This window comes from Stegostoma tigrinum, chromosome 8 (assembly GCF_030684315.1).
Source record: "Stegostoma tigrinum isolate sSteTig4 chromosome 8, sSteTig4.hap1, whole genome shotgun sequence".
Classification (NCBI taxonomy): Eukaryota; Metazoa; Chordata; class Chondrichthyes; order Orectolobiformes; family Stegostomatidae; genus Stegostoma; species Stegostoma tigrinum.
This window is the reverse complement of record NC_081361.1, coordinates 9,523,041-9,539,067: the sequence shown is the minus strand read 5'-3', so window position 1 is coordinate 9,539,067 and position 16,027 is coordinate 9,523,041. Positions and strand designations below refer to the sequence as shown.

Sequence of the window (16,027 nt, the reverse complement as noted above, 5' to 3'; positions counted from 1 at the left end):
CGATTTTCAGGGTTGATCATTCTCTCCTCATTATTTCATGGAGTTATAGAGTCATGGAGATATGCAGCAAGGAAACAGATCCTTCAGTCAGGAATGTACAGTCTAACAATGACCATGAAACCATTGTCGATTGTCAGGAAAAACGCATTCAGTTCACTAATGTCCTTTAGGGAAGGAAGCTGCCCTCCTTATCTAGTCTGGCCTACATGTGACTCCAATGAGGAAGGATCTAGGCCCGAAACATCAGCTTTCCTACTCCTATGATGCTGCTTGGCCTGCTGTGTTAATCCAGCTCTACACCTTGTTTTCCCACAGCAATGTGGTTGACCCTTAACTGCCCTCTGGGTAATTAGAGATGGGCAATAAATACAGGTCCAGCCAGCAATGCCTTCATCCCGTGAATGAATACAAAAATGTCCAACTCATCCATGCTGACCAGATATCCTAAATTACTCTAGTCCCATTTGCCAGCATTTGGCCCATATCCCTCTAAACCCTTCCTATTCATATACCCATCCAGATGCCTTTTAAATGTGTAATTGTACCAGCCTCCACCACTTCCTCCGGCAGCACATTCCATGCACACACCACCCTCCGTCTGAAAAAGTTGTCCCTCAAGTCCCTTTTATATCTTTCCCCTCTCATCTTAAGCCTATACCCTCTAGTTTTGGACTCCCCCACCCTGAGAAAAGGTCCTTGCCTCTTCACTTTATCTATGCCCCTCATGATTTTATAAACCTTTATAAGGCACCCCTGGGCCTCCAACACTCCAGGGAAGATAGCCCCAGGCTAATCAGCCTCTCCCTATAGCTCAAAGCCTCCAACCCCAACAACATTCTCATAAATCCTTACTGAACCCTGTTATGTGCCGCACAATGACCCATGATAAATGTGTCATAGGATTTACACATTTACTCATATGTGAGAGCCATGTGCACAGAGTGTATACACACACACACACACACACACACACACACACACACACACACACAGAGCAAACACCCTAGCAAAACCCACAATCACTTTTACCAGCCCAGGGGCAAATTCTGTCGCCTCCCTCGCCCCTTGCCCTCACCTTGAAACAACAAACCTGGAAACACTGAATTGAATCGACTTGCCTCCCCCTTCTGGCCATTTCTCTCTCTCTCTCTCTCTCTCTCTCTCTCTCTTCCTTTTTTAATAAAAAGACATTTGAGGCTAAGATCAAATCCACTTCAGGCAACATGTTCCCAGACAGACGGGGAGCGAATCCAGTTTCCGAAGGCGTTTGGGGGTTGGGGGAGGTGGTGTGATCTAACACATGTAATGTATCATTTAAAGGAAATGCACTCTGGATTCTGAAACACTGGAACTACCTCTGAACAGCACTTTGCTGGCTGCAGTAGGAGCTATCAATCCAGAAACAACAAGACCAGGGCGCGACTACAACTTCCTTTCTGAAAATAAAAGAAAGCCCTCTAAAGTTTGGAAACACAATCATTCTGCAAATACATTTCTGCCTCAAACGTTGCATTTAAAATTAACTCCAGCCAGCTCTCCGTCTCAAAAGCTCCCCTTTTCACCACCTGTCTCTCGATGTTTTGGTTTTGTTTGCAGTCAGAAACTTAAGTTTTTCTTCACAACACCCCCCCCCCCACCTTTCACAAGCTAAAGTATCTCTGCCCCCAAACAAACACACACATCACCACCACTTCCACAACAGGGAAGAAGTCACCGAGGTGTCCTCTCACACACAGCTTTACTCAGTGATATCTCCACAGCCTGGCTTGCCTGGACACACAAGAGAGAGCCAACAAGAATAGCACCGTTTGCATAGGCAAACAAACCAGCTACTGGAAGTAGGAATGTTTAAAAAAAACACACTTCCCTGACCTGTTTTCTCCTTAATCTCACAAAGCACGCTGAAGAGAGCCGGCTTCATCCTGTGACAATTCAGCGCGTGTTTCCTGCAAACAAAAAGAAAATGCAAATGAAATCCTAATCATTCAGAGACACTGAAATGATTCTCTGGAGTGCATGGATTAGGAAGGTAGAGGGGGTGGGGGGTGGGGGGGAGGTTAGCATATATTGGTAAAACTGCACTGATTATGTATCTCTCTCTCACACACACACACACACACACACACACAGGGGTGCTGCTTTCTTCCTGAACTCACCGCGCCTGAGCCTCATCCAGGCTCTGGTCAGTAATGGTCATGATCTGCTGTAGTATATCTCCAATGTCCTGTTTCCTCCCTTCGGCCTCTCCCCCGCTCTCCGGCTGGATGTGACTAGTCAGGCCAGGGATGGTGACCCCCGGGTGGGGATGGCGGAATCTCGACTGCTCTTCCATCTCTGCCTCTCCACACGCACCAATTTTTTTTAAAAATCTTGTTTTATTTTTCTTTCTCTCTCCCTCTCCCTCTGTGTGTGTTCTTTGCTCTGTCTGCTCGCACCCGGGAAAGAAACCAGCTTTGTCCTCCAGCGCTGAGCATCCAAGAATTTCTCTCCTTGTCACTTTCACCTCTTGGTCAAAAATTGAAACGGTGAGGGGCGGGTGGTCGGGGGGGGAGTTCAAATTCCCCCTTCCTCCACACATATAACTACCGCCCCCCCCCAAAAAATACAAAGCAAGCCTTCAGTTCACAGTCCAAATCTTCTGTGTGTATATCTCTCCCATTCCTACCTCCAGTGCAAGCTCAGGAAAAATACACTTCTCCGCTTCTTTTTGGCATTGATCCTTGGAATAATTAGAAGACTTTCTCCCCCTCTTCTTTTTCTTTCTTAAAACAAAAGATGCATTTAAAAATAAATAAATAAAATCGCAACAAGAGCTGTGGCAATGAGCACAGAGTCCTGAGATGAGAGCAGCAGCTGGGGTTGAAATGAACAGTTATGTAGAAGTAGCTCTCTCTCTCTCTCTCTATCTTTAGGTTGCTGGTTCTAACAAGGTACTTCTGATATTTTCTGTCTGTCAGTCTGTCTTCTGTTATCTTTTCCTCCTTCTCAGCTCCTCAGCTCCAGCCCTGGCCCTTCCTTGCAGATGCTTGCTAGCCTTTTGTTATTGTTGATTCTTGCTTGGTTGCTTGCTCGCTCTCTTTAAAACTGATCAACCTTTCCTCCTCTTTCTCTCCAAGCCCCCACCCCCCAAAACTAACACAACAATACCGACCCCCTACTCGCCCCGCCCCCACCTTCCCCCTGATTGACAGCACAGTAGAGGGTCCGCCCACTCTGACCTCAGAGGGAGCTTGAGACAGCTCTGAAGTTAGGGGGGATTGCATCATTCCTTGCAAAGCAGCACCTCTTCTGGCTTTAAACCATCTCTCCTCCACCCCCTACTGGAGGTAATCCCCAAACCTCTGGAAGGGGGGGTTTGGGGGCAGCGAGGTTAGCACCATGCAGAGGTGTGGTGTTGGTTTTCCAAGTATTGTGGGATATTCTGAGGGTGAAAGATGAGGCGAGTGGTGGGTGGAGAGTTAAATTTCTGGGAGAGGGAAGTGGTGTGAATGAAGTGTTTGGAGGAGTATGGGCCAAGCGCGGGCAGGTGGCACTGGTTTAGAGATAATGGGAATTGCAGATGCTGGAGAATTCCAAGATAATAAAATGTGAGGCTGGATGAACACAGCAGGCCAAGCAGCATCTTGTGCTCCTGAGATGCTGCTTGGCCTGCTGTGTTCATCCAGCCTCACATTTTATTATCTTGGCACTGTTTTAGTTTGGGATTATGGTCAGCATGGATTGGTTGGACCGAAGGGTTTGTTTCTGTGCGGTGTGATTCAACCATTGACTCAACGACTTGTATTTGCATAGCATCCCCTCACACAGGGAAACCCAGTGTCTTCCCCCTCTCCTCAGCCCCAAGCATCGCCCGTCCCCAGCTGTGCCTTAGCTAGTCGGCTAACAAAGTCCTTGCCAATTCTGCTGCTGTCTCTGAACTCCACTGTCCCCAAGGCACCCCTTGCTGCAGCACCCCACCCCACTGCGCACACCCCAAAACCCAACCCTTTGTTAACCATTCTGCCAACTGTACCCCAGCACTCACCTCTTAGGTCCACCATTTCTGCACTCGTTGATATGTGTTGGCAGCCTCTTGATATCGGGACTTTCATCCCAGGTTTCAGATCTCTCCATGGGCAACCCCCACCAAGCCCTTCCCCTTCCACCACCCCTCCCTCCTACCTCTGCAACCCTCCCCAATCATCCCTCCCCTTACCCCAACTACACAACCCTCCAAGTTACCTACCCACCCACCCCATACGTTCTGACTCCTTTTACATTCTTGATCATCAACGGTCCAAGATTGGCAACAGTGCCTTGGGGGCCCGAGATGTGAAATTCCCTCTCCCCGACCCTCTCTCTGCCTCACTTTCCTCACCGATGACACCCATTTAAAAAAGGCCAACGTTTGCAGCCAACGTTCCCAGTGATCTGACCAATTAGACCTTTCACTCATTGCACAGAGATTGTCCTTCTCTTAATATTGCTCGTATGAAGCACATTGGCAGGTTTTCTGCTCCGTCAACGACGCTGCAGTTATCCAAGTTGCTGTTGTCCTTGGCAGCAATTCCATGGAACGTCGATTAATTTCCAGGCTGTGTGTCAGGAGGGAGTCTTTGGTAAAGTTGTGCAGTTTAATGTTCCCTTAAGAGTCTGTAGGTATTGTCTAGGCACTGAGTGTGTCAGTCAGAGCAAGTGATTCCCTGGAAGTCTGCCAATATTCCCATCTCCTTCCCTGGGGGTATATTAGCATTTCCATGGAAATGCCCTGGAGTCTCAAGAATCCCCTGAGAGTGTGACACTTATCGGGCTGCATTCCCAAGGTGATGTGGGATCGTCCCTGCAAGGGAATTCCTGGGAGTGCATGAGCATTGGCAATGCCTTGCGGGGGGAACATGCAGGCTATTCCCTGCAGCCTGTTGGGAACCAATTGGGAAATACAGAGCAGTTTGTCAACTTTCACAGGGGATTCCTGACTGTGTGTCAGCATCTCGAAAGAGCCTCGCATCGAGTCTGTTTGGGGACAGCTCAGGACTTGCAAGGAATTCCTCATGATTGTGACATTAATAACAATGAGTGTGTCCACATTGAAAGAGGGCTTACCAGATGAAGCAGCAGTGGGCCATTCAGCCCGTCGAGCCTGGTCCACTATTCAATGAGATCATGGATGATCCAATTATCCTCAACTCCACTTTCCTGCCTTTTGCCCATAGTCTTTAATTCCCTTCCTGATTATAAGTCTGTGTCTCTCAGCCTTGAGTATACTTAGTGACCCAGCCTCGACAGCCCTCTGTGGGAAAGAATTGCACAGACTTCACTCCCCTCTGAGAAAAGGAATTCCTCCTTGTCTCTTCCTTAAATGGGTGACCCTTTATTCTGAGATGACGCTGTCTGGTCTTAGACTCTCCCACAACAGGGAAACAACTTCTCCACTTCTACCCTGTCAATTCCCCTAAGAATCTTGTATGTTTCAATAGATTGCCTCTCATTCTCCTAAACTCCATGAGTACAGGTACTCAATCTCTTCTCATAAGATAGTCCTTCCAAACCTGGGATCAGCCATTAGGGAGACATGGGCTACAAAGAGATCAAAGCTGGGAACTAAATATTCAGGAATGTGATACTTTTTGTAAGGACAGGCAGGAGAGAAGGGGTGGTGAGTTAGCTCTGTTAGTAAGAGATAGAATAAGTGCGATAGCATGAAATGATCTTGGATCAAAAGATTTAGAATCCATATATGCGTAGGTAAGAAATAACAAGTGGAAGAAGACACAAGTAGAAGTGGTCTGTAGCATCCTAGCAGTATCTCCATTGCAAGAAAAATCTTTAATCTTCATGATGAATGGAAAAATCAAATTTTCAGAGGTAGCCACAAGGAAGAATTTTGTGGATCTAACCAGGAATCAGGCTGTTTTGGATCGAGTAATACATTACAATGCAGGTTTAAGAGTGGCACGGTGGCTCAGTGGTTAGCACTGCAGCCTCACAGCGCCAGGGACCCAGGTTCGATTCCAGCCTTGGGTAACTGTCTGTGTGGAGTTTGCACGTTCTCCCCGTGGCTGCGTGGGTTTCCTCCAGGTGCTCTGGTTTCCTCCCACAGTCCAAAAGATGTGCAGGCTAGGTGGACTGGCCATGCTAAATTGCCTGTAGTGTTCAGAGGTGTGTGGGTTATAGGGGGATGGGTCTGGGTGGGATGCTTCAAGGGGCAGTGTGGACCTGTTGGGCCGAAGGGCCTGTTTCCACACTGTAGGGAATCTAATCCAATCTAATCTAATAAATGATGTCAGAGATCCCCTATGAAAAAGTGCCCATGACATGATAGAATTTTACATTCAGCTTGAGAGTAAGAAACCCAGGTCAGAAACAACAGAGCTAAACTTAAATTATGATGATGACACAGGAATGATCAGAGTCAGCTGGACTCAAGTGGGAAAAGATAGTTTTCAGAGAAGTCAGCTTGATGAACAACAGATGTTTAAGAGAAGAGTTCATGACTCACAATGAAAATATGTCCCAGTGAGGGAGATGGTTAACCAGGGAAATTAAGTATTGAACCAAATATAAAAAGAAAGGCAGAAAATGTGGCCAAGGTTCATTGTTGGCTGAAGGATCAGGAAAGTTTTAAAAGCCAGCAAAAGATTTCCAAAAAAAGGGAGAAAATAAACAGCGGGGTAACTTACAAATTTTCTTTGTTTAAAAATGACAGTAGGAGCTTCTTTAAGTCTACTAAAGGGAAAGAGAGGCCCAAGTGAGTATAAGTCCCTAAGAAAATGAGGCTGGGGAAATAATAGTGGGGAACCAGGAAATGGCAGAGGAGCTGGATATGTACTTCCTAGGAATATTGTCCGATATGAGGGTTTTCTGGGAGTGATTTCAGGGGCATTTTTTGCAGTGAATGTAACGGGAGTATTTCAACTCTTTCAGCAAATTCTGGTGACTTCTGTCAGTCTTTGCAAACGATTTTCTTAACTGCATACTGGTTCATCTGATGTCAGTGGATAGGGAAATTATTGGGAAATATCCTGCAGGGCAGGATTCATCAAGACTTGGAAAGGTAAGGAGTGATCAGGAACAGTCAACATGGATTTGTTAGAGGGGAATCCTGTCTCATTAACGTCGATTGTTTGTAAAAGGTGACTAAATACATTGACTAGGGTAGTGCAGTCACCACGTGGAATGCTGATCCGAAAGGTCGGCAAACTGGATCCAAAACTGTTTTCCAAACAGGAGGTAAAGGGTGATGGTGGAGGGTTGTTTTTGTCAATGGAAGCCTGTGATCAGTGCCGTACGGCGCAGTGCTAGAAACCTTGATGTTTGTTTCACACACTAACAATCTGGATGTGAATATAGAGGGCATGATTAATAAGTTTGCAGATGACATGAAAATTTGTGGTGTTGATGATACCGGAGAGGACAGTCTCAGGCTACAGTCTGATATTGTTCGGCTGGTAAATTGGGCCGAGCAACAGCAAATGGAGTTTAATTCTGTTAAGTAGTTGGTGATGAACTTTGGGAGTAAGGGAAGGATATACACTTGAATGGTAGGTCCCTAAGGAGTACTGAGGAATGAAAGGACCTTAGTATATCAGTCCATTGATCTTACAAGGTGTCAGCACAGGGAGACAGGGTAGGGAAGGCAGCATACGGGATGCTTGCTTTCATTAGCTGGTGCATAGAAAATCAGAGGAAGTCAGTCTTGTTGCAACTTTGTAAAACACAGGTTAGGCCACAAATGGAATAATGTGCACATTCCTGACAGCCCAACTATTGGAACAATGTAACTGCACTGGAGAAGGTGCAAAGGAGATTCACTAGGATATTGCCTAGGATGAAAAGTTTCAGCTGTGAGGAGAGACTGGAAAGGCTGGGTTTGTTTGCCCTGGAACACAGGAGGCTGAGGGAGGAATCTGATTGAGGTATATAAAATTATAAGAGGCATAGACTGTAGATTGTGCGAATCTCTTCCCCATGGCAGATGAGCATGAGACCAGAGAGCTTAAGTTTAAGTGCTTTACAGGAGATCTGAGGAAAATTTGTTTTGCCCAAAAAGTGGTAGAAATATGGAACAAAATCAGAAATTGCTGGAAAAGCTCAGCAGGTCTGGCAGCATCTGTGGAGAGAAGTCAGAGTTGATGTTTCAATTCCAGTGACACTTCCTCAGGACTGATGGTAACTGGGAAAATGTCAGTTTTTCTGTGCAAGGTGGGGCAGGGGTAGGGAGTAAGGAATAAGCATTGGGTGGAGGATAGAGCCCAAAGAGAGAGAAGAGTAGTTGGACAGACAATGGAAAGGATAATGATCAGGCTGGGAGGGTGAGCAACTACTAATGGGAACTGTTAATGGCTAACAATGGGTTGTATGCCATACCAAACTATGTGATGACGTGGTGGTCAGCACAGACTTGGTGGGCCGAAGGGCCTGTTTGCATGCTGTGTGACTCAATTGTTCCAGGAATTGCCAGCATCCCTGATATGGCATTTCACAGTATTCAGTCCAGCATTAATCATTTCAACAATGCCTCCTGGAATGTCTCTGTATTCTTGTGGGCTTCCCTGGGATAATGTCAGGATTTGATTTTCTGGAAGTGCGCCACAATTTGAGGGGCCCGTATGTTTAGCAGAGATTCCCTGGGAACGTATTGGAATTCGTTGCTGATTCTGGGCGTGCGTGCAACTATCTGCAGTGCTTAAGGTGACACAGTGCGGGCTTGGAGGCCTAGGGTAATGTTAGTAAGCTGGAAACACAGGATAATGCTACAAGGACACAGGTTCAAATCCCAGCACAGCAGCTGGTAGAGCTCAAATTCAATTGATTAACAAAACACTGTACCAATTGCTGTAGGAACAACATGCTTTGCTCAAAGTCCAAATATTTGCAAGCAATAGGCATCTCCGCAGCCATTGGTAATTGTTATACTTTCTCAGGATGTGGGCATCACAGGTTTCAAAGAGATGTGCAGCAGAGACAAGAGTGCTGTGAGAGTGATTAGGGTTTGGAATGAACAGCCTGAAAGTTTTGTGGGAGGCAAATACATTAGGGGCATCAGATGATTCCCTGGATAGTTGTGGTGTGTAGGATAATGGGGAAAAAGGCAGAAGAGTGGCACTCCATAATAGAGCCAGAAAGTCCAGCACAGTGACTCAGTGGTTAGTGCTGCTGCCTCACAACTCCAGTGACCTGGGCTCAATTCCACCCAAGGGTGGCTGTCTGTGTGGAGTTTGCATGTTCTCCCCGTGTCTGCGTGGGTTTCCTCTGGGTGCTCCGGTTTCCTCCCACAATCCAAAGACGTGCAGGCTAGGATAGACTGGCCATGCTAAATTGCCTATAGTGTGCAGGTTGGGTGGGTTAGCCATGGGAAATGTGGGGGTTTGGGGATGGGGTGGTGGTGGTGGGATTGGACAGGATGCTCTTCAGAAGTTTGGTGTGGCGTCTCTGGACCAAATGGCCTACTTCCACACTTTACGGACTTACACGGCAGACATAAAGGAACTATAGCGGCAGCCAGGGATAGTACGCTCAAGGGAGAATCAATAGTGTGAGACCAATGGTTCTGACCAGCAGGGGTCAGCACATTTCCTCCTGGATGGATGAGAGAGTGGGCGAAAAAGAGTTTCCACAAGTCAAGTGAGTACCAATGTGATTGGCTGGACATTCTCCTGATGGAGTGGGGTGTGTTGTTATGAGCAGCAAGAGGGTTAATTAAGAAGCAGAACCACAAAGGCAATAATCTCTAGACTGCTACACAAGCACAGGGTGAAGAGGCTGTAAGAGACCAGAATGGAACAGATAAACAAAACATAAGCATACACCAGTAAATAAGCTCAGAGTTGGGGAAAATGGTTTTAAAACAGCAGAATTGAGAGCTCTTTATTAAGATGCACACAGCATTTGTAACAAGGTAGCTGAACTAAGCAAGATATGATAACCATTACAGGCACATGGTTACAAGGTGACCAAGGTGGGACCCGATCTTCAACAGGATTTGCCACTTCCCGAGGAGCAGAAGAAAGAGAAAAATAGGTCGGGTAGTTCTGCTAGTAAAGGATGAGAACAATGGGTACAATCATGAGAAATGATCCTGGCTTAGAGCTAGGGGATAGCAAGAACTACAGATTCTGGAGTCAGATTCAATGCAGTGTGGAGCTGGAGGGACACAACAGGTCAGGCCCAATCTCCTGCATCACCAGTTTCAAAATCTCCTCATCCCTTGTCCAGCCCTCCCTCTCACCTCTGGCACAACCTGTCTCACCTATCCACCCCACCCTTCCCATTGACCAATCTCCGCATCCACCTATCGCCATCCCACCTACCTTCTCCCAGCCTCACTCCTCCTCCCTCCTGCCTCCTTGACCTGACACAACCTGTCTGTCTCCTCTCCCAACTATCCAGCCCTCCCACCGTACTGACCAATCCCCTCCACTGCCTACCTGCACTCACCTATCACCATCCCACCTACCTTCCCCAGCCCCACCTCTCCTCTCTCTATTTACTTCAGAGCTCCCTTCCCCTTCCCCATTTCTGAGGAAGGCTCTGGGCCTGAAATGTCAACTTTACTGCTCCTCTGATGCTGCCTAGCCTGCCGTCTTCATCCAACTCCACACTGTGTTGACCCTGAACCATAAAATCGAACAGGATGCAGAAAAGAAATAGTGGATGAAGGAAGTCAGTGGTGGGAATAATTGATAGGTCCCTGGACTGTAGCTTCCAGGGTCAATGGTGAGAGGATTTGGGTGATTGTAGAACAAAAAGAAACTGTGTTAAAATAAACAATGGAGATAAGTTTTCTAGATGATAGAATCCCTACAGTGTGGAAACAGGCCCTTTAGCCCAACAAGTCCACACTGACCCTCAGAGCATACCACACAGACCCATCCCCCTATAACCCTACACCTCTTGAACACTACGGGGCAATTTAGCCGAGTCAATCCACCCTAACCAGCACACCTTTGGACTGTGGGAGGAAACCCATGCAGACACAGGGGAAGAACATGCAAACACCACGCAGACAGTCACCCAAGGCTGAATCAAACCTGGGTCCCTGGCCCTGTGATACAGCAGTGCTAACCACTGAGCCACCGTGCTGTCAAGTTTCTGCTGAGGTCTTTTGAATTCTCAACCTCGGAGAGTATTTGAAGTTGGGTCATGAATGTATTCAAGGCAGGGTTACACATCGACATGGGAGATACAGGCTAGTGCGGGGGGGGGGGGTGGCTTTGGGGTTGGGTGGGGTGGGAGGCTGCGTGGAAGAAGTCAAAAAGGAAATTGAAGTGAAGACCACAACCAGATCAGCTGTGATCTTATTGAAAGGTGAAGCAGAGCCTCTTCCTGCTACTCCTTTGTTCCTCTGCTTCACCAGAGAGATTTGGCTAGCTAGATAAACCCTTTGTCCCAGCGTTGTGTCTGAAATCATATTGAATTGAACGATTGTAATAGGTTCACAGCCAAATCAACTTTTGCAAGAGAGTTGTGTGTGAAAGCGGCCTTGAGCCCTTGTGTCAGGCAGATGGAGGAGGTAGGTTTGTGCCAGTTTACGGACGCAATCTTATTTAAACCTCCCGTCTACACAGTCTCACTGGTAAATACAGACGCAGCGTAATATTCAGTAACTCTACCACTGTTCTGTCATGAAGCCCCCTCTCAGAGCTCCTAACTCTTTCATGATCTTTCCTTTAATAATCTTATCTCTGTGGGATACCTTACAAGAGGCAAGGTAAGAAAGGTTCTTGGGAGGGATATGAGCAAAACGCTTTCAGTTCAGAGTTTGGGAAAGCCAGTTGGGCACAGACAAGTTGGGCCGAGGGGTCTGTTTCCGTACTGTATACCTGTATGAGTCTGGGTTTTTCTCTTACTACATGCTAGCCGTGAGAGATGCAGTTGTAACGCGGCCAATTATCTTGCCGTAAATCTCTCCTGATGGTTGACAGGGAGTGGGGGAATAAGTTAGAGAGTGTTGTGATCGGCCAGTAGAAGGCAGTAGTGAGCACGTCCAGTGCTTTAGCCATCAGTGTGGACCTGCTACGTGAAAGTCAGTGACCATCATTCAGCTTGAAGAGAAGAGAAAGGGCTGAATGCTTTCTTATGTTTTAATACGTCCATGATCATTTAATTATGCAGTTCCTCTTTGCCTCGGCATTTCACCTTTTTGTCCCATTCCTGTCTATATTCCTGTTTGTCATTGTATTTTGTCTATAAATTTTCTGTAAGGCTTTCAATTCTGCCCTTTCTTTAGCCTCGGCGTTCCATTATTGAGTTTGTTGTTCAGTGAGCTCCATTTCTCCTGATCTCTATTGATAAATCCCCTCGCTGTTTCTTAGCCTGTCAGTACATGTTTCCAGTTTACTTTCCCTGCTTCCACTCCCATCTGCCTTAAATCAGCTTTTGTTCCAATTTATTACTTTAGTATTTGTCTTACTTGTGTCTGCCTCAATCTCTCTCTTTATTATGTTGCCGTCGCTAGATAGTCCCCAAATGCTTGCTCCTCTTATCAGCTCATTTCTCATTGCCACATCCATCATTTTTTACATACAGGGTGAAAAGAGAGAGAGAAAGAGAGCTCTGGACACTTGCACTGTTCTAAAAAAAACACCCTGCTGTGCTTTTCCCCACTCAAATATGTGCCAGGGTGTCCAGTCATTCACAGCGATCTTTCTGGCTGTGTCCCGCCAACATATTCGTGACTTCCTGATGCCATGAGCAGGACTCTCCTTGATCCAGAGGGAACTGAGGGTCTTCAGTTAGTAAGACCCCCAGTGAGGAAGGATAAACTCGGTCCCTTTTTATATTCAATATCCCCGACCCCATCCTGTTGGCCACAACATGGTTAATTTAGAAAGGATCACTTCCTTAGTGGATATCTTTCCCCAGTCAGGTAGAAGATACAGAAGCTTGAACACACGCACCAACAGGTTCAAGAACAGCATGTTCCCTGCTGTTATTAGACTGCCACGTGGACCTCTCTAACCTCAAATCTGATGTTGATCTTGCTTGGTACACCTCCTGTGCAGACATAACCTGGTATGCCTCGCTCTCGCTAACCATCTGTACGCACTTGTACATTATGATCTGCCTGTACCACCTGCATAACAAAACAAAACTTTATTACTGTCCTCAGGTACATGTGACAACAATAAATCAAAGCAAATCAGAAGCAGCTGATTAAGCAGGCTTTCTTGAGTTAAACAAAAGTGAGATGACTAACAATTTAAAGGCGAGAAAGGCGAACATGCGTACAGACCGCTGACGAATGAGAGATGGGTATAAAAGGTAATAAAAATGTGATTCTGTCTTTGAGGTAGCAAGAAGTGCAGACGCTGGAGTCTGAGATAGCACACAGCGTGGAGCTGGAGGAGCACAGCAGGCCAGGCAGCATCAGGGGATCAGGAGAGTTGACGTTTTGGGTCGGGACCCTTCTTCTGAAATGTCAACTTTCCTGCTTCTCTGATGCTGCCTGGCCTGCTGTGATTCTGTCTTTGGCTTCTCTCTGAAAAATAGGTTGTGAAATGTTGTCGCTGTTAAAATGGGTGTATCCAGTGGTGCTGACTTTGGTAATTAAGTAGTTGTTTGACTCTGCCATGAGCCGAAAGGAGTTTTTTCCCCCGTCAGTTTCCTTCCACTGTGATGTCTTGATTTCCACACCCAGAGAGTTTATTTATTTTTATTGGCACACTCAGGGGTATCCAGTGGGCGCTCCTGGCTTTACCCACCCGGTAACTGCACACTCGCCGTGGCTAACCCACGTAATCTGCATGTACAGGTAATTTAGCGTGGCCCATCCTTAAAGCTGTTTGCCACCATTGGTGGTGGCATCACTGGGAGTCTTCTGGTCTCTCTGGGAGACGGGCAGGACAGTGTTTATGGCTAAGAGTGATTGTGAGCTCATGAGCAAATAACGTGACATAACCTATCTCCACGTGTAGCAGAGGGACAGTGGGAGCTGAGAATATACACAGATATCAGGAAAGGTCGCAGTGCAGGTCGGTGAGGAAGTAAGAAAAATGCCAAGGAGGGGAATTCCAAAATAAAGAGACAACAAAGTGTAGAGCTGGATAAACACAGCAGGCCAAGCAACACCTTAGGAGCAAGAAAGCTGACATTTCAGGCCTAGACGCTTCATCAGGGTCTGGGCCCGAAACATCAGCTTTCCTGCTCCTAAGATGCTGCTTGGCCTGCTGTGTTCATCCAGCTCTACACCTTGTTATCTCGGATTCTCCAGCATCTGCAGTTCCTATTATCTCCAAAATGGAGACACTTTTTCAGATTGTATAGCAACATGCTGAGGTGAGAATCAAGGCATGGTATCACAGTTCCAATTTCCACATTGAATTAAATAAGATATGGGGGCCACTTGAGAAGTCATGAAATAGATTTGTTCAGAAGTTCTCAGCACTGGAAGGTTAAAGCTGTAAGGATTACTTCCTCTAGAAAAGAGATGCAGAGGTAGATACAGGCAGAGGATGAACTGCGAGGGGTTTTCCTAATTACAGAGACGTTTGCGAGGGTGGACGTAGAGATGTTTCTGCGTGAGGGATTCCAAGTCTAGAATCTGTAAGGATATGGAAATCACTCCACAATCCGATAAAGAATTCACTGGAAGCTTCCTTATACAGGAAGCAGCTCCATTCTTTGAGAATCAATGGCATCTCTTTCATTGAATCCCTACAATGTGAAAGCAGGCCATTTTGCCCATCAAGTCCACACTGACCCTCTGAAGAGCATTCCACCCTGTCCCTGTAACCCTGCCTTTCCCATGGCTAATCCAACTAGCCTGCTAACTACTGAGCCACCGTGCCACCCCACTTCCACAATGTTCTCTCTGATCTCCCCCAAGAACTTATCCTCGGCTCCCTCCCATTTCCCGTCTGCATGCTATAGCTCAGTGACATAAATATATTTCCATATGCACGTCTGTTGACCCAGCCCTACACCACTGACACCTCTCTGAGCATCACCAACTCGCTTTTATTACTCTGCTGAGATTATGGTTGTATTCCATTCAGAACTGGCCAGCTGGTTGTTTGCTAACAAACTAACTGCTGACTAATGAGATATATAGACCCATTACCAACTTTTCTTCCTTTATTCCTTCAGGGGATGAGGGTCATCGCTGGCCAGGCAGCATTTATTGTCCATCCGTAATTGCCCAGAGGGAAGTTAAGAGTCAACCACATTGCTGTGGGTCTGGAGTCACATGTAGGCCATACCAAGTAAGGCTGGCAGTTTCCTTCCCTAAAGGACATTAGTGAACCAGATGGGTCTTTCTGACAATCGACAATGGATTCACGGTCATCAATAGACTCTTAATTCCAGATATTTATTAAATTTAAATTCCACCATCTGTCATGAGGGGATTTGAACCCAGGTCCCCAGTATATTACCTGGGTCTCTGCATTAACTGTCTCAGCAATAATACTACTAGGCCATCGCCTCCCCTAACTGAAGAAATGTATTGAGAGTAAGATAGAGACCTTGTATTACTGCATTACATGTTATGAAGTCTTGAGGTATAGTATCATTCTGAGATCTGGGCAGTAACATAACAGCTCCCGCTCCAAAAGAACTCTCCCTGGTGAAATGGTTGTTGGGGAATTAGCTCCATTCAGAGCTCCACTCCGTTCATCAGTTCCATTTCCTTTTCCTTTTTGTTCCTCTTCTCAATCCATTCTGCAGCAATTCTATCATCAGCCCCAATTAACTCCCGGCCTAAGGAGTCGGGGCTGCATGGCGAGAACTGAAGGTATGGAGAGTGTCCTGCAGTGATGATGAATCAAGAATGGGCAGGTTCAGCGGTGAGAGCGGGTATGGTGAGACAGTAACGGTAGGAGCGGGTATAATGAGGCAGTGATGGTGAGAGTGGGGACAGTGAGACTGTGATGGTGAGAGCAGGTACAGTGAGGCAGTTACGGTGAGAGTGGGGACAGTGAGGCAGTGACAGTGGGAGTGGGATGGTGAGACAGTGACGGTGAGAGTGGGGACAGTGAGACTGTGATGGAGAGAGCGGGGACAGCGAGGCAGTGACGGTGAGAGTGTGGCCAGTGAGGGAGTGATGGTG

The 16,027-nt window shown here is 46.7% G+C and overlaps 1 protein-coding gene across 3 annotated transcripts in view; it reads right to left on the bottom strand.

Annotated features, from left to right (window-relative positions):
* LOC125456174 (pre-B-cell leukemia transcription factor 1-like) overlaps positions 1-3,088 on the bottom strand; it is a 456,342-nt gene extending 453,254 nt beyond the window's left edge. For all 3 annotated transcript variants that reach the window (XM_059648232.1, XM_048539004.2, XM_059648233.1), the window contains exons 1-2: positions 2,157-3,088; positions 1,873-1,946 (exon numbers count right to left, since the gene is read on the bottom strand). In XM_059648232.1, coding sequence (XP_059504215.1) covers positions 1,873-1,946; positions 2,157-2,578 — 496 coding nt within the window. In that variant the 5' untranslated portion in view covers positions 2,579-3,088. The remainder of the gene's footprint in view (positions 1-1,872; positions 1,947-2,156) is intronic.
* Between the last annotated feature and the right edge of the window lie 12,939 nt (positions 3,089-16,027).